This window comes from Helicoverpa zea, chromosome 24, assembly GCF_022581195.2.
Source record: "Helicoverpa zea isolate HzStark_Cry1AcR chromosome 24, ilHelZeax1.1, whole genome shotgun sequence".
Lineage (NCBI taxonomy): Eukaryota > Metazoa > Arthropoda > Insecta > Lepidoptera > Noctuidae > Helicoverpa > Helicoverpa zea.
The window spans coordinates 787,892-806,582 of NC_061475.1; the positions used below are offsets into that span (position 1 = coordinate 787,892).

At 39.4% G+C, this 18,691-nt stretch overlaps 2 protein-coding genes and 1 long non-coding RNA gene across 8 annotated transcripts; 2 read left to right on the forward strand and 1 right to left on the reverse strand.

The window, feature by feature from the left end:
* Positions 1–8,065: 8,065 nt before the first annotated feature.
* Positions 8,066–8,829, forward strand: LOC124642150 (the record flags this gene model as incomplete). The annotated part of the gene is made up of 1 exon (XM_047180463.1): positions 8,066–8,829. A coding segment is annotated over exon 1 (747 nt), but the record flags the coding sequence as incomplete, so codon positions are not given.
* A 26-nt stretch (positions 8,830–8,855) lies between these two features.
* Positions 8,856–13,431, forward strand: LOC124642449. Of its 4 annotated transcripts, none has more exons than XM_047180875.1 (2): positions 8,856–9,692; positions 13,250–13,431. In XM_047180875.1, exons 1-2 carry the CDS (start codon positions 9,404–9,406, stop codon positions 13,261–13,263), a joined length of 303 nt encoding a protein of 100 aa, XP_047036831.1. In that variant the 5' UTR covers positions 8,856–9,403; the 3' UTR covers positions 13,264–13,431. The 4 variants fall into 4 exon arrangements, with proteins under 4 accessions (XP_047036831.1, XP_047036832.1, XP_047036829.1 ...); XM_047180876.1 differs by having other exon boundaries at positions 8,856–9,680; XM_047180873.1 differs by lacking the exon at positions 8,856–9,692 and adding an exon at positions 11,167–13,172.
* Positions 13,432–17,294: 3,863 nt separating this feature from the next.
* Positions 17,295–18,360, reverse strand: LOC124642338. Of its 3 annotated transcripts, none has more exons than XR_006985753.1 (3): positions 18,168–18,360; positions 17,480–17,542; positions 17,295–17,391 (listed from the first exon to the last, which is right to left on the reverse strand). It is a non-coding gene; the product is annotated as an uncharacterized LOC124642338 (long non-coding RNA). The 3 variants fall into 3 exon arrangements; XR_006985755.1 differs by lacking the exon at positions 18,168–18,360 and adding an exon at positions 17,761–17,801; XR_006985754.1 differs by lacking the exon at positions 18,168–18,360 and adding an exon at positions 17,737–17,801.
* Positions 18,361–18,691: the final 331 nt, after the last annotated feature.

Below are 18,691 nucleotides of genomic sequence, written 5' to 3' on the forward strand. Positions count from 1 at the left end.
ATTAACTTGTGTTATGGGTGCTAACACAACTGATAGACTACATATAGCTACATATATACATATTTATAAATACATATTGTAACACCCAGACCACGGCCAACAAGCATGCTCATCACACAAATGTCGACCGAACCGGGAATCGAACCCGGGACCTCAGATTCGGCAGTCCGGCATGGTGACCATTGCGCCATCGAGGTGAGGAATAACATGATAAGAGCAAGAACATTAAAGGTCTCAGCACACATATGGGATCGGAAAGGGATCGTAACCGTAAAGCCTTTCGCCTCGCTGTCAACCGTACCGTACCGTACCGTATGCACGTAACGAAAGCGTATCAGCAGCGCCTGTACGTCAACTCGGCTACGGCTAGGCGACACCGCGCTTACGCCTCGCCGCCCCCTGGTATGCTGTATTAAGCATCACTTAAGTCATATAAATATGGATATTTTCTCACTTCTTCAATAAGTTTCTCCCTTTGCATCGTTATTTTGTGTTTGAATCGAACTTAAAATTTTAAATAAAACATACGCGCAACACGAATGAAATACTCCTTGCGAATGGCGGCGTCTTTAGCAGGCAAGTCGCGGGAGGGGAAAGGGGAAAGGGTGGACGAAGAGATGTGAGCTCGGGTACGGAGAGACGTAAGCGCGGGGACGGAGAAACGTAAGCGCGGGGACGATGAGCCGTAAGCGCGGGAATTCAAGTTCGGAGCCTGTTCCGAGGCGAGGCGATTACGTTATTATTCCGATTAGCGTGCGTTGCAGTAGGGAGTTTAATACAAACCATTCTGAACGGCTCGAGGCGATACGGTGACGATCTCTTTCCGATCCCATATGTGTGCTGAGACCCTAATGAGTTCAGAGATATTCCTAGTAGCTCGTACAATGTAGGACTAACGCCATACATGCTTGTCGTCAATATAGTCTTTGATTTTGTAATATGCTCTCTTAATAAGAGTAGACTTAACGACATTCTTGAATTTTATATCAGTAAGGTTGTTACACATTTAGGTAGCTTATTGTAAAAGTGAACACTATTCCCTAGAAATTATTTGTTTGTTTTGCTTAATCTAAATTTTGGGACGACTATTTTGTGCTTATTTCTAGTATTAATTTTGTGAATGTCACTTTTTACCGCGTACCGGTGCAATTTTTTTCGTACAAAAATGATGTTTTCAAGAATAAAGTGAGAAGGCAACGTAAGATTATTGATTTCTTTAAAAAACTCTTTCAATGTTTCGCGAGGTCCCATATTATATGTATATGTTATGGACCAAGTGATAAATTGGGCAGTATACATAATGCCCGGTCATTATGAAAAATGACCAATATGAGAGTGCAATTTGATAATAATTATTCAAATAATCAAATTGACCGGGCACTATACATATTGCCCGTGACCTTTTGGGCAAAGTAATACAAACATATTTAATTTCATATTTTTTATTGTTATTGACATTTAACTTAAAATAAACTAAATATTAAACCACTTAAATAATCAGCCTCATAATTTGGATTAATTATGAAGGACTTCTGCCTTAAAAATCCACTAGTTTTTGCATTTAAAAGTTAAGGAGAGTCATATTAAAAATATAACATAAAATAGAATTATTTTACAACATATCTTTGTTTTATAGAAATGACTTATTATTATAAAACAAAATAAACTAAAGTTTAAGTAATCAGATTCATTATTTGGCATAATTAGCATCTTCTCTAAGTAAAAGTCAAATGAAAATATAATTAAAATAGGGTGCTATTTAAACAGGCTTCTTTTTAATATCGTTATTCGCCCCCAAAAATGTATGTTGCCTTCTAAATTACTAAGTCAACCACAATTAACGAGCATCTGAATAATACTATCTTAGCCACTAGTTATCTTCCAATAAACCACTCGAAATACAACTCAGCATGATGGTTATTTCGAGTTAGTAAATTAGATGACAATTGTCCAATAAATAATTTTGTGGCTAGACTTATAATTTCCCGTTAAAATAGAACATATAACTTGCAAAACAATAATCATAAAATATGTAGCAAGTAACAGGATTTATTTATTAGAACAACTGCCACCCTCGCACCGCGTAAAATATGCTTTATTATCAAATTGCCCAACTATCATGTAGCAATATAATAATGCCCGTACAATGTGATAAATAATGAAGTTAAGATAGTTATTAATCACTTGGCCCGATAAAGCTAGACATTATTCATAATGCTCGGGCATTATAAATAATGCCCGAATTAATCACATGGTCCATAACATATATAGCTCGAATTGCCCGTTTCTGAAGTATGAAAACAGATTCTAGGGTCAGCCGCTGCCCTCCACAGCAAAATGCCATAAGACATTAGACCTCTAAAGAAGTAATGACTTAAAAGGAATTGCTTACCTAGATTTAAACAAGACGGTATATTGAATAATAGGACACAAATAGCAGTCAAACTAAGCATATTGTCTCTTGAACTATTTGCCCTACACTTCACAAAAATCACTATTATAAGGGGGTCACAGCAGCAAAGATTATATCCTATACACGGCTTTGCAATGTTGTTAGTTACAATAGCAAAGGTCCACTAGTCCTTTCAAATTTCCCAAGCGGATATTACTATCGTGAATACCTTTGATGCGCATAAACTTAATGACGGTGACCCCCCATAAAATATCGTCTTCAGCCGAAAACTACACGTTACAACAAACAGCCCGGTCACACATTAACAAAATATTTGAACATTTATTTACACTGAATGATTTCTGCATTTGGATTTTGCTTTTAACGACACGCGTAATAAAATCAGTTCTTTCTTTTATAGCAACCGTGATCACCCACCCTCACGGCAAATTGATGTTTTCAATATAAACTCATTTGTTTCCAAATAGTAATCATCGCCTGTTTTGAAATTCCACATTTGTACAATTCCACTTTGTCGGGCAAACAAAACATTAGTATTTGTCAAAAATGGCATACTTTAGTTTCATAACAAAACACCATCGTGGAGGTTTTCTTCGCTTCTATATTGTTTGTGTTTCCCGGGTAACTGGATTGAAGAGGTCTAGTTGACATTCGATTCGTGTAGAACAGTGACACTAAGCTGCATCCGACATACCGATGTGGGGAAAACGTTGATGAACAGAAAACGAAGGTGATCTTGTATCACCAATTCAATTTAAAGCCTCTCTAGCGAATTTGTCATGGAGTGATGTATTTATTGAATCAGATTATAACCGAGCCTAAAACCTGTGCGATAAACTATTGCAGGAGAGGGATGACAGTGAGGTAGAAGTAAAACGCATAGTAGACAAGAACACTGATCTCAAGAATCAATTGGCAAAATGACATATCCAACACATGGACATACTTGACCAACATAACCACCTCCGACAACTTGTGTCAAATTACCAAGAGTGTCACGACACACTGGCATTAAGGCGGATCTCTGAACTGGAAATGTTAAGCCGGGCCCACAACACCGTTACACAGTTGGAAGCTGCCAAATCCAGTGAACAGTCTGCGAACACCTGCAGCCAGTACAATGAGTTGGTCAGTAGCCTGTCCGGACCCCCTTGTAATGAGCCAATTACTATTGACCTTACCAATGACACTATAGTTAAATGTGGAACGTTCAATTCTCATAATAAAATTAAAAACAATTTAAAATTAAATTCATAGGAAAGATAAGGAAAACTTTAAAGGAGGCGAAAGTATGTAAAATAAATAGCATTCTTATTTGTGAAGAAAAATTTGATGTTTGTAGGTATATCTATGAGAGAGACACTCAGCGCTTACAAGAGGATCTCTGTCGTACAGAATCTTCTCTTATGAAGAATCGCAACATGTCCTGAGTGAGAGCATGCAAGAGGCCTGTAAGCTGGCTGACCTAGTGAGGCAAAATGCAGAGAGGCATGAGTCTCTAACAAAATACCTCTCTTGTAATCATGCCAGCACTTCAACTTCTGAGCCACAGTTGTCTTTTGAGCACCGGTGTCTCAACCGGTTGACACTCTCCCATGTAATTCTCCAACATCTGAGTTGCAGTTAGTCACCAGCATGGCTCCAGTGTGTCAAGTAGTAGATTCCAACGACTGCATTGCAAATATTAATTTTAATAAAAATATTAGTAACATATTTTCAGATAATTTTGGTCAAGGTTTTGGTAGCACTTTTAATCAGTATTCGTATCGTAAGGTAATTAATCATTATGTACCTGGTGCTAGTTTTTGCCATTTAATTAAAAATATTAAACCATCACCATTTCAACTGTTATATTGCTTTATGTATTTACCAATTTACAACTAGATTTAAATTAACGGAATACTCAATGTGTTTACCACCTAGCTGTAGAAGACACATTGCTAATCTTAAGCATATAATATACACATTGACACTGGTACTTATTACATACCTACGCATTTTGTTAGTAGTACTACTAACATAATTGTTGATACGCCCAGTAGTTTAAACTATCAGCCGTGATAAAGGACGGACCGCATGTATTGCATATTGTATATCAAAACATGCAGGGCCTGTCTGGCAAAGAATTCGAATTAAGTTTATTTATGGAAACCCATTACGCCCAGTAGTTTAAACTATCAGCCGTGATAAAGGACGGACCGCATGTATTGCATATTGTATATCAAAACATGCAGGGCCTGTCTGGCAAAGAATTCGAATTAAGTTTATTTATGGAAACCCATTGTTTTGTGTCTAACTGAACATTGGTTAAAAGAGTACCAATTATTATTTATTAATGATAACAATTACACAATACAAAGTGCGTTTGTAAGAAGTAAGTAAGCAAGAGAGGCGGTTCCTTAAACAACGCCGATGCCGCTCTTCTACTAACAAAATCAATAGCAAACTGTGTAGACAAAGGAGACAGATGCATGGCAGTCTTCTTAGTGTGGGTCCATACGCATAAATGACATACTTTAGTTTCATAACAAAACACCATCGTGGAGGTTTTCTTCGCTTCTATATTGTTTTTGTTTCCCGAGTAACTGGATTGAAGAGGTCTAGTTGACATTCGATTCGTGTAGAACAGTGACACTAAGCTGCATCCGACATACCGATGTGGGGAAAACGTTGATGAACAGAAAACGAAGGTGATCTTGTATCACCAATTCAATTTAAAGCCTCTCTAGCGAATTTGTCATGGAGTGATGTATTTATTGAATCAGATTATAACCGAGCCTAAAACCTGTGCGATAAACTATTGCAGGAGAGGGATGACAGTGAGGTAGAAGTAAAACGCATAGTAGACAAGAACACTGCAAGCGCGGTGACTGGAGCCTAGGCGGGCGCGGCAAGCGGTGGCGTCGGGTGGCCACAGTGAAGGCGCGAGCTCTTGTAGCGGTGTGACGTACATCAGGAGTGCAACACCTTGACTTATAGGAAATTGTTCTTTTATTTCACTCCATAACTTTCTTGTTATTGTGCGATTATTGTGGTGTGGATGTTTGCTTTGCCAGATCGGTGGTTTAGATTGAATTGCACTTATGAACGATTCAGTATTCACCGCCATTTTTTAGACAAACGAATATAAATGCACATACGCCGAACGACAAGATCGAACTGGTTTGTTACCCCCGCCGTCCGCGCATTGGGTCGCTCGATGACTAGGCCCGTAGTGTGGCCAGAACGCGCGGATAGAAGCGTTTGAAACTTACGCTCGCTGTGTCGCTCAGTCCCATCGCACTAGGCTTCCGCCTTAGTCACTTCAATATGGACGCAAAGGCGCGTTTCATATGTTTGATATTTCGCGCCCACCGTCGCAACCGCGCTAGGCTCGCAGTGTGGACCCACACTTAGACTTAGCCAAAGCTTTCGATACCATATCCACAGATCTCCTCCTAAAAAGTTCAGTATTTGTCAGTTTGCCGTGCCACATCAAAATCCAACTATAATTTTATTATTACCTTGATGAAAGGAAAATTAATAGTTCTTAGCCTTTAAAACGGTGCCATCTCAATTGTTGTTTGAACATTAATGTCAAAAATGATGACATTAGTGGAACAATTATTTTTAATTTGAACGTTGTGCGCACCTGTAATTAACATATTTACGCAGGACTTATTACAATTGTAAACTTATATATGTGAAAGTATTTGTAAATAAGTTGTTGATGTGCCTAAATAAATAAATAAATAAACAATTAATTATCGTTTAAAGTTATAGATGGAGTTGTACATTTTTCATAAACATAGTTTAGCTTATCTTCCATTAATGTGGTGGCCTTAAAACAAATTACTTTGAATGAGTAGTATCAAATAGACCTTAACTATTTTTTTGTGATGCAAAATATGTAAACTTAATCCTAGAAGAAAGGAGGATCTACCTCTCGCAAGCGCTGCTAAGCGTGAGGTAATGTAGGCTTCTGTAGCTTTAAAAACAAGCTCAGATACAAAGTGCAGATAAGAAATGGGTGCTTTTTCGATTTAATACCATACGCACGTAAAATGCTCTTTCCGAAATTACGCTTACTGCTGTACGTCGATTCTATAAAATCTCACAACTCACTTCGACATCACTCTCACTTCGCATTCGTTCTAAAGGTAGAATTACGTGGACGCGACAATAGTCAACCTATGAAAATGTATGGCACCGTTGCCGAGGCCCGTGACAGTCGCGCGCGGCCGACGAATTTCGTAAGCTGCTCGCGGCATTGTCAACAACAACAATTTAATTTTATTTAAACAATCAATTTAAACAACAATTTAATAATCGCACAATAACAACAATTTAATTCTGGTTTTACTAAAATTCTATAGATGTTATTAAGCGCTAGACCATGTTGAGAAGCGTACGGCCGCGAGCGGCTCACGAAATTCGTCGTCTGCGCGCGACTGTCGCGGCCCTCGGCAGCGGTGCCATACATTTTCATAGGTTGACTTTTGTCGCGCGCGGCTGCGACAATCGCGACCCACGGAATTCTACCTTAAAGTTTCGTGATTGACATTGTCAAACTACACTAGCGCTACACCAAAGAGTAAAGTAATATATAGGGAAAAGAGAGCCCTCTTACGTGATAATCTTGCAACCCAATTTGACAATGCGCCATCTTTCTCTAAATTGGCCCCGAACTACCTACATAGCTATGCTATAAAAATATATATTATGCATCATATTCATAACATTTTCTATTAGGGTAAGTAGCACCATATAACTATAACATTGGTTATCGTTATAGTTACATGGTGCTACTTACCCTAATAGAAAATGTCATCGTTAATATAGTAAAAGGTCGAAGGAAAACAAATAATTATTATATATTACTTTTTATTTACGCGTGTACGCGGAATGCAAAATACCGCCATATTGATATTTATTATGATCGGTTTTGTTAAGTTACTTGGAATACTGACACCAGGTCTTTTTAGATTTTTGATATTTGTGCTTTTTCAAACCGTATTTAATTTATTCGCCTATTTTATCTTTTTTTAAAGTGTCTAATATTTTCCTCATACTTTTCTCTAATTAATATTGCATAAATAATTTTATATTAACAAACAAAATCGATTATAGTGTAGTGCCATCTGTTGGTAATTTAAGGTATCTTTTAGATAGTAAATAGTTTCTGGGCCAAATAAAAGGTGGCGACTCTTCGTTTACTTAGCTGTCACAATGTACGGAGTGTCCCCCCCTGCGCTACACTATCGAGCGTGTTGACAAGTTGAACTAAATTAAACTCGAGATTTTGACAGATCTGTCAAAATCTGTCTATCTATAGGGGAGGTAGGGGAGAGATGGGCAGTTGGGAGACATGTTTAAATCAGAATAAAAGGGGGGTCCTTTTATTCTGATTTCTGATCATAGTTTTGTTTTTTTTTTTATTGGGTAGTTTACGTTACCGACTGGTAACGGTGTTCATCCATAGACTATCTGTCATTTCTGTGAGTTGTCAAGAACAAACACTCGGATTTCTCGCCGCAGGTTGTTATTGGTTAGCACGTGTGCCTAGAATTTTCAGTTTTTTCAAGTGTTTTAGTGACCTTTTGTGACTTATTGTTGTGTTTGTGTGTTGTCCTTGTGCTCGTTACCAGTGTTGTACTGTTGTTTCGGTAAATAACTAGTTTTAATTAGCGATGGATCGCAATAAACCTCCCGATCCCGATCCTCCCGACATCTCTGCATATGCTCCTCTTTCCCCTAACTATTCATTATCCCAATTCGCCGATGTTGCTTGCAGCATCGCGGACTCCCATAACTTATCTGCCTCGAATGCCAGGAAACGCTCCGGAGATGATGCAAACATTGTCGTGTCAACCCCACCACCGAAACAACAAAGGAATTTAGTTGGCCGCAGCAGGTACTCTGCTACAGATAAGGCACCGTTCATTGTCCACGTGTCTCGTTTGGAACCCCAGCCTAATGCCGGTACTTCTCTGCATCCGGTTACCTTTGGAATATTTCTCCAAAAACAGAATATAGTTAACATTGTCCGTGATGGAGTTAAAAAAGTTGGCAGGAACCGTGTTTCTGTGGAATTTAAATCCCCTCAGGATGCAAATGCATTTCTTATTAATAACATTCTTCCCAAGAACAGCTTTGTGGCCTCCATCCCTACGTTTAATATAACCCGCATGGGTGTTGTTGCCGGTGTTCCTACTGATTTAACTGAAGAGGAAGCCCAAAGATACCTACAAGTCCCCTCAGGTTGCGGTGAAATTCTCAAAGTTCGTCGTATAAATAGGAAAATGATAATTGATGGAGTGACCGAATTTAAATCCACAGAAACATGTGTCCTTACCTTTGACGGTCAGGTGTTACCGCCAAGGGTGTTTTGCTGCTACACTTCCCTTCCAGTCCAACAATATGTTTATCCCACCATCCAGTGCCGTAGGTGCTGCAGGTTTGGTCACGTGGAACTAGTGTGCCGGTCTAAACCCCGCTGCAGTAAATGCGGCCATGATCACCCTGGTGATGGTTGCAGCATTTCTGAGGCGGAGGCATTCTGTGTGCTTTGCTCGGGGAATCATTTTGCAAATAGCAAATCATGCCCGGAGCTGGGTAGACAGAAGGCCATTAAGACTGTTATGGCTGAGAAGTCCCTCTCTTATGCTGAGGCCAGCAAAACTGTCCCACTCGCTTCTCGCAACTATGCGAATGCTACAAAAGCAGTTCCCACCTCCACTCAGTCATACCGCAAAACCGTTTTCCTCAAGCCGAAGACCCATGCCCCTCTATCTCCCTCTTATGATAAAGCTGCTCATCAGCAAATTATTAACTCCCCTGCACCTTCACAGCCTGATGGCTGCGCTCTAAATAATCCATTCACCGGCAATAATGCTTCATCAATTATAGAAATTCTTATTAAACTCTTAACTACTATTGTATCCACTAATAATGCTGAAATACCGTCCAACGTTGCCTATCAACTAGTAAATCTCCTTTCAAAAATTAAAAATGGCGTCCCGTCAAATATTCCTGCAATGGAATGTGAGGAGCGTGTGGCATAAGAAACACGACCTCATATTCCTTCTTAATAAATTCAAGCCTTTGGCTTGCTCAATTGCTGAGACTTGGCTCACACCGAGTCTCAGTTTTAATATACCACATTTTAATGTTCTCAGATGTGACAGATCTGATGGCTATGGAGGGTCGGCTCTCCTCGTTAATAATCGTGTTCCACTGTCGACCTTGGCACTTTCTGCTCTGGATGGTGATATGAATATAGTCGCAGGTAGAGTAGAAGGTATCACAGTTTTATCTGTCTATATCTCCCACCCACAGCACAGGTTCTTAGCTACTATTAGGGATATTCTGAACAACATTGTAGGACCCGTGCTTGTCATGGGTGATTTTAACTGTCACCATTTTAGATGGGGTTCCAATCGCTGTGATTCCTTTGGGGAAGGTTTGGTAGAAATCTTAGATGACCTAGACCTTTGCATCCTAAATGATGGTAGTCCTACTCGTAGATCCCTTCCCGGACAGCAAAAGAGTTGTGTAGACCTCACATTCTGTTCCGTAGAGTTGGCGGCATCAATTCATTGGCAATGTACTACCCTTACGCATGGTAGCGACCATTACCCCATTGTTATAACTTTTCTTAATAAAACTTATTTAGAGAAAACTTCTCCTCCACTATTGAAGTACAACTTGTCCAAACCCGATTGGTCGAGGTTTGCATCTTTACTGGAGGAGAAAATTAGTATGCTTCCAAATTTAACTTCAAGTTTCCAAGATTTTAATGGTCACTGCCATGCTAAGAACTGCTACGATGGCTTTATCTCGGCCATAATTTCAAGCGCAGACTCTATCTTTCCGTTGCGCAACTGTGCCAGAAACAAGATCCCGTCACCCCCATGGTGGTATCAAGAATGCACATCGGCTGTTAAAGAAAGGAAAGAGGCCGAAAAACAGTACAATGATGCGATGAATAGCGACAATCTTATACGGTACAGACGAGTGTTAGCTCAGTCTCGGCGTCTTCTTCACAAGAAGAAACGTCGAGGTTGGGTCAAGTTCTGCACTTCTCTGTCCCCTTCCACTCCCATATCAGCAGTATGGAAGAGCATTAATCGTTTTAGGCGAGGCTGCTCCCCATCTATCTCTTCCCCCATCACGCGAGAAACTGCTGAATCCTTTTTCGACAAAATTGCTCCAGCCTATGTTCCTTCTTCCTCAGAACTTCTGCTCCCGCCTGTTAATATTTTGAATGACCCCCTGGATGAACCTTTTTCATTGGAGGAACTTGATGCGGTATTACGTCATGTTAGGGATACCGCCCCTGGCATGGACGGCATACCGTATTCATTTGCAGCTCACTTCGGTTCTGATGCTAAACAATATTTTTTAGGAATTATAAATTATTGTTACCAATTTGGTTGGGTTCCTGACCAGTGGAAAATTCAGATAGTCATTCCTCTTTTGAAGCCCGGCAAGACTGCTGATGATCCGAATGGCCTTAGACCAATTGCGTTGTCCTCAGTTTTGGCCAAGTTACTTGAACATTTAATTAAAAACAGACTTGAGTGGTTGGTAGAGTCGAGGGATTTACTGCCGAGTAATCAGTTTGGCTTCAGAAAGGGGCTGAGTACCATGGACAGTGTGGCAATTCTGGTTACCGATATCCGTACAGCCTTTTCCAAAAATGAATCCGCTGTAGCCACATTCCTTGACATATCTTCCGCATACGACAGCGTCCTTCTTCCAGTTCTCAGGCAAAAATTGCTACAGCTGAGGATTCCGGGTAAGATGGTGCAATGTATATGCGCTCTCCTCATGTCTCGCTTTTTGATGCTCAGAGTGCAGGGAGAGGTATTTGAGGTGAGACAGACGTGGAAGGGCCTTCCTCAAGGTTCAGTTTTAAGCCCTCTACTGTACAACCTGTACACAGCAGACATCGGCTCCTGCCTCAATTCTGACTGTCATCTTCTACAATACGCCGACGATCTGGTGTTGTATGTAGTCAATCCGTCAATTGCGGACGCTGCCTCATCTCTCTGTCTCTCCCTGGACTCTCTGCACACATGGCTTTTGGACCATGGCCTCCAATTATCTGCCCCAAAAAGCTCGGTAGTGATTTTCTCCCGAAAACTGCTGATCCCTCAGGTTTCCGTTAACATCCAAGGACAAGGCATTCCCATAGCGAAAAAAGCAAAATTTTTAGGCGTTTACTTAGATTCCAAATTATCCGGCATCCATCACATAAATTATTTAATTAAGAGATGCGAAAGAGCAATCTCCATTCTAAAAGCTCTCGCAGGTGTCTGGTGGGGGGCCCATCCCTTCACCATGAAATTAGTCTATAATGCTTTAGTCCGCAGTATCCTGGACTATGGGTCACACCTGGTGATTCCAGGTAACAAAGGTGCCTTGGCCGGTTTAGATAGGATTCAGTCTCAATGCCTTCGTATCATCTCAGGTTGCATGAAGTCGTCGCCTATTAACGCCTTACAGGTCGAATGCGCTGAACCCCCCCTAGCCCTAAGACGGCAGTATCTCGCTTCCCGATTCCTATCCAGGGTTATTCCCAAGTCATCCCACCCTCTCATCCCAAAACTCAGAGAGCTTGACACCCTATGTCACAGTTCAAAATATTGGGAACATAAAGAACTCCCCCTTTTCCTAAAAGCATTCCGATTTTTCCAAAATTTAGAATCCCCTATTACATCACATCCCAGACTTCCCTTATTTAATTACTCCTATGAAGTTCTTTGCTTTACTCCTAAAATATTTTATAACATTGGCATATCTAAAAACTCCCCATCGGCAAATTCGGCCTTTAATGCGGTTTTGGGTGAACGATGGACTGGGTTTCAAAGGTTCTTCACGGATGCTTCCAAATTTAATGGTGGTTACACTGGGGCCGCGGTTTATTATCAGAACTCGAAAATCATTCTTAAATTTAGATGTCCAAAGGAGTCTTCTATATTTACAGGCGAGTGCGTGGCATTATTGGAAGCTTGTCGCTTTATAGAGTCCCATGAGATCAACTTCGGAGTTATCTTTACTGACTCCCTTAGTTGTCTCCAAGCCCTATCCCAGAATTCCTTTCGAACTAAACTCCATTGTCCTATTGTCCTGGAAATTAAAAAGTCCCTTTACTCCTGCGCTAGGCAAGAAAAAGAAGTCCACCTAGTTTGGATTCCCAGTCACTGCGGTATAAAGGGAAATGAATGTGCCGACGCCTTGGCCAAAGACGCATGCACATCTGAGTCAGCTGACCTTGCACACTTCTCCCTTCAAGGGCATGACCTACTAAACCTTCCTAAATTGAGTCTTGACACCTCGTGGCAGGAATGGTGGAATATCTCCAGCAAAAAGAAAGGCAGCTCCTATTACGCTATCCAACCGGTTGTAAAACCAAAACCGTGGTTCTCCCATTTTAAAAAATACCCCAAACAGGTTATTTCAGTCCTGTGCAGAATACGGATAGGTCATTGTTGCACTCCGGTCTTTTTGCGCAAAATTCGGGTGCAGGATTCGTCCCTCTGCGAGTGCGGATTGGATGAGGGTACCCTGGACCATATATTTTTTAACTGCCCTAATAACTCCTCTTTCGATTTATATGGTCGTCTCCAAAAAATCAAAATTCCTCTCCCTATTAATTTCCGTTCCCTCTTATCACACTCCTGTCCAGAACTGCTCCAGTTGCTGTTAATGTCTATTCATCGAAACAACATTAAACTATAAACTGTGGCCTATTTTAGGCTACAGTTAGGTTGTGGTATATTTTATATGTTATATGTTACTAACATTTTGTTGTTATTTTTATATATGTAAATGTATTTCTGTTTGTTCCAGTGTCGTCCTACTAACAAGTTAAAGTTACACAAGATCGGCTACAACAGCATCTTAAATTTCTTTTGTTTTTTGTTTTTTTAATCACAAGCACGACTTGCTTCTCATTTCACTTGTCATTGGCAGAATCGTCGACATTGACATCGACACGGATTGCCATAAATAAAAATAGAATAGAATAGAACAAACACTCGTAAAAGTACTTAAATATTTTGTTGCGGTTTCGGATCGTTATAAAGAGAAAACTAATGAAAGGTATGTGTATTTTCTGTTATTAATTATTGATTGTCAAAATCTCCAGTTACAATTATAGTAAGTCGATGCAATCCACACCTATTATACCTTTAGAAGAGAGTACTACAGCAATAGTTAATGGGCCCCACGTTTTTATTTTAGTCTAATATGACCGGGACCACCTACGTAGGTTGACAGGTAAGTAACTATTTTTTATTTTCTAGTTTTCAGTGCACATAAGACAAAACCGTTTAACTTAAAAGTTTTTTTACCGATTTTTTTTTTATAAACTATGTCAAAAGTGTCCAATGCTCCCTATGGTAGGGAGGCTTGGACATACCATGTAATGTATAATTTGTAAATTTTTGCTCTTCTTCGTCAGTGAAAATTTGTGAGGTTATAAATCTGCGCGAAAAATTCTTTATAGAATCTTGTTTCAGGTACCGTTGCCAACTTGATCTAGAGACTATTATATTTAAAATAGTGTTTAAATAAAGTTCTAAGTGTTTTAAAGTGATTAAGTGCCTACCTTTAACGATGGCTAGAATGTTTTTGCTTAAATCTTTATTAGAAGAAGCTCATGCTTTAGATAATATAGAAAAGCGTCGACAATCTGCTAGAATTCGTAGTTTATCTTTATTAACTCGCGATGATGACTATGTGAGCATATATAGATTGTCAAAGGAGCTAATTGACCAACTGGAGTCTGATTTACTGCCCCTGATAAAGCCCACAAAACGTCGAGGCAAAGGACTTACAACTCGTGTAAAAGTAAGTATTGACACAGTTTATAGTTGAAAAATTGTAATCAAGCACACAATAATAAGAAAAACACTTAGTTCTTAATAAGGAGTATTCCCTTTATGTGGTTTCCCCGCCAGCTGATATGTTTTCATGTTAGTCTTAAAGACTCTGTACTTCAGTTATAATATTGGTATTCTCTTAAGCATGAAAATAACCAAATTGGTCTCAATTTTGTTTTCACTAAATCCAGATAAAGTAGGTATTAAATTTTTTATTGATTTCTTGTTTCACAGATACTATGTACTTTATCATTCTTGGCTAGTGGCAGTTACCAGAAGGCTATTAAAGAGGGCATCAGAACTTATTTATCGCAACCGTCTGCATCTCGTTGCATAAATGAAGTAGTGGAAGCTCTGAACAATCCGGCCGTAGTAAAAAAATATATAAGGTTTCCTCAAAATCAGCAAGAAAGGCAAATTTTAAAAGAAAGGTTAGTACCTAGATATAATATAATTTTAATATTATTATAATTAAACTGACCCTTTTATTTTTACAGTTGATCATGTTAGTGATTATTGTAAATTACAGGTTCTACAAAAGGTTTGGGTTTCCAGCCACCATAGGCTGTATTGATGGCACTCTGGTGGCAATGAAGAGACCAGCAGAGAACGAAGAACGGTTTTACTGCCGAAAGGGCTACCATGCAAGAAATGTGCAATTGGTAAAATGGATTTCAATGTTGTAATCAATTATAATTAGGTATAATAGAGTCATTGTAATTTATTTCTTTTTCAGATAACAGATGCAGATTTAAATATTTTACATGTGGATCCCACATATGGAGGAGCTACTCACGATAGCTTCATTTTTAATTATAGTGCTATCAAAGACCATTTAGAGGCATTAACAAATGCTGGTGAAGAATTAGTTTTGCTCGGTAAGTAGATCCTTTCCTGACCCTGCTTCAGAATATAAGCCTAATTACTAGGTATAAAAACTACATAGTTATTTTTTTTTCAGGTGATTCAGGATATGCTCAGCGTGCCTATCTCATGACGCCAATTAGTGGCGCTGAAGAGAATTCCCCTGAAGCTTATTACAATAAGCGTCATTCAACTGCTCGCAACTCAGTTGAGAGAACAATAGGCCTCCTAAAAGGACGATTTAGGTGCTTATTAGTACACAGAGTACTCGACTACCATCCAGATGTAGTTGCAAAAATAGTAATTGCATGTTGTGTTTTGCACAACATGTGCAATCGCGCGGGAATTCCGGCAATCTCTATTTCCGAGGAAGAAAGAGTAGAAGAGCTTGAAATAATTGCTGAAGCAACAAGGAGGCAAACTAGAGATTTACCATCCAACGCCGATTTAGCTCTAGGTCAATTACGAAGGCGAAACTTCGTGAATGGGCTTTGGCGTTCACGTCATAATTAATGGGTGCTAATTAAATAGACTTCTTTTTATTATCATTATTCGCCCCAAAAATGTATGTTGGCTTCTAAATTACTAAGTCAGCCACAATTAACTATGCCGGATTGCTGAACCTGAGGTCTTGGGTTCGATTCCCGGTTCGGTCGACATTTGTGTGATGAGCATGCTTGTTGGCCGTGGTCTGGGTGTGACAATATGTATCTATACTAATATTATAAAGAGGAAAACTTTGTTTGTTTGGTTGTAATGGATAAACTCAAAAACTACTGGACCAATTTTAAATATTCTTTCAATAATCTTAGCTGATGTTTATTTTGTTTTAATTGAAAAAAATAAACTTGACGGCGCTTCGATAAATCGTGGTGGTTCTCCAAAGAGTGTTAGGTGCAATGAGAATAGTCCAAGGAGGTTTATTGTAGGCTCATTGTACCTCTCGCTCTTGACACAACACTGAGCACTGGCAGCCTAGAAAAGTAATGACAGCCGTTCCTTTTGTTTCTTATGACAGTCAGATTGGTTCGGGCTTTGTGAATGGTGGTCACGTGATCTGTGGCGTGTCGATGGAGTTCTGTATTTCCTATTTTACATGATTATTGAGAATTATTGGATGTTAAGCTTCGAAGTGTGATTAAAGCGCTGATTGTATTGTAACAATGAATTTTATTCTCCTCGCCCGATATACTCACGCCTACCATGATGATTCTATGACGAAACTGTAACACATTTCTAGTTCCTAACTCCTGATGTGGGGCTACTCCCTACAAACTTATGTAAATTAGCTTATTTATTGTTCAACCACCTATAACAATTTACCTAGTTTAGGACCTCGAAGTTTAGTTTAGGCCGAAGCCAAGCGCTGAATCCCTTTTGAGACAACTTTCATCTAAAAATTCTGTCCCTCTCTGCACTCCTCTCCAGAAAGGACTGCATTATCTGCGTATTCAATCTTTGTATCTCCAGCTGCTGTTCTTCCAACCTCAGGAATCTCTCAGTCATGTAGGAGAATTCCTATCTCTGTTGACGGCCTCTGCCAATGCTTGCAGCCCTTGACCGACTGCAGCTACAGCTTCAACAAAAATTCTGTCCCTCTCTGCACTCCTCTCCAGAAAGGACTGCATGATCTGCGTATTCAATCTTTGTATCTCCAGCTGCTGTTCTTCCAACCTCAGGAATCTCTCAGTCATGGAGGAGAATTCCGTTCGCCGTTGTAATGGTGGAAGAGCAGCAACTGAAGACTTGTGACGTGCTGAAAAGAGAACACCTATTACTACATGCGTTAATAAAAACTCTTAAATAAATAGCTGCCTTTCGTTGTGATTTGTCTCAAAAATTGTTTTGATGGTTATTTTTAGTTTGTACTTACACACAGAACCACCTCGACTACCACGAACTGTCCTAGAGCGCCGAGAAGGTGAAGCCACTGAAGCTGTGTGACGTGAAACTAAAAAGATAAATATTTACATTTTAAAATTCTCGATCTAATGGTAGAGAATGCTGTTTAAATGTATTTTTTACCTACATGATGAAGCCGCAGTTCTTGGAATGACTGGGGAGGCTACTGGGGTGGAACCACGGCGTGAAGGTGAAGGTGTGGGCGTATGGGAAAGTGTTACAGTTGGAGGGGACAGGCTGATATACAGACATATTTAGTACAAAATAGCTTACATAAAATACAATAGCTGCTGATTCCTCAGTAGGCCGTGCCTGACTCTGCTGTTGTTGTGGTACATTAATCTATAATAAGTTAACATAAACAAAAAAATGCTAGATAAGAGTGTAAAATAATGAATTCCATAAAATTATGAATTAAAAAATATCTTACGTTGTCATCATTAGTATTGTATATAGGTTGTGCTTCGGGTGATGGAGACGGCGTATCATTTTCCTGAAACAGGAAGGTAAATTTAATATAAAATTCACTTAACACTATAAAGGGTCTAATCCACAAAAAAATGGGTGCTGTAAAAACGACAGCAAACCTTGCAGAGTGTTTCTAGTATTACTTACCAATTGCATTTCTGAATTTCTTACCGTAAAAAACGACAGCCAACCTTGCAGAGTGTTTCTAGTATTACTTACCAATTGCATTTCTGAATTTCTTACCGGAAACGGCTGAATGCCTAAATGTGCATCTCCTGTGGAAAGCTTTCACCACCACACAAAGCAACAATCCTTTCCTCAACCTCAGTTAGCATCATTTCGTCCTCCATCCCACCTACGCCTAGCAGCAGAGCGTGCTGCAACTTTTTTTTTAATGGCGCTTTTTTTGTCAGTCCAATACTACAATCAAACATTTATTTAAAATTAAAAAGAAAATAAGTTGTCTCCATTTCCACAATATTCTTGGTCAAGAATTGAAAAAGATTACATAAAATCAAAATAAAATATTTATGAATGGATATTATGAAAGGAACGCACTTGAAACCAAGACTATCGGCTATCGCATAAGTGGTTTGCTTTAAGGAATGTGAAGTGGTTCTGCTACTGCTGCAAAAAAAAATACTGCTAACCTTGGTCCACTGTTTGTAGGTTTTGATGGTGCCACCTTATACTATTTAAGCGCACGGCTAATTCCTCCCACTGGCTTCGACTTCGCTCTCTGGCATTTTGCGTTCTCACGAAACCATTCGCCAGGCCAGGGTTTTGCTCCATAAACTCAACCAGAGTTTCAACCTGAGCCGACGAAGGGTGAGACGACCTCTCATTTGGACTGAATATTATTTTTAACTTTATAACAAGAAATATAAAATTACTTCATGATTTTATCACAATTACGGCGAAAACCGGCGAAAACAAACAAGCTTAAACACAATACGAAGACAGAAGATATCCGATATATTACTTTCCTCTATGACAGAAGAGAAGAAAATATTGTCCACATATTAATAATGGTATTGGCGCTGTCAGTATTTTTTTTCGTAGGGTAAGCATAGATTATATTCACAGCACGAATTTAGAGATTTCTGTTTATTTTATACTTAAAAGCTGCCTCAAATTCCTTACAATAACAAATTATAACTAAAACATCATATTT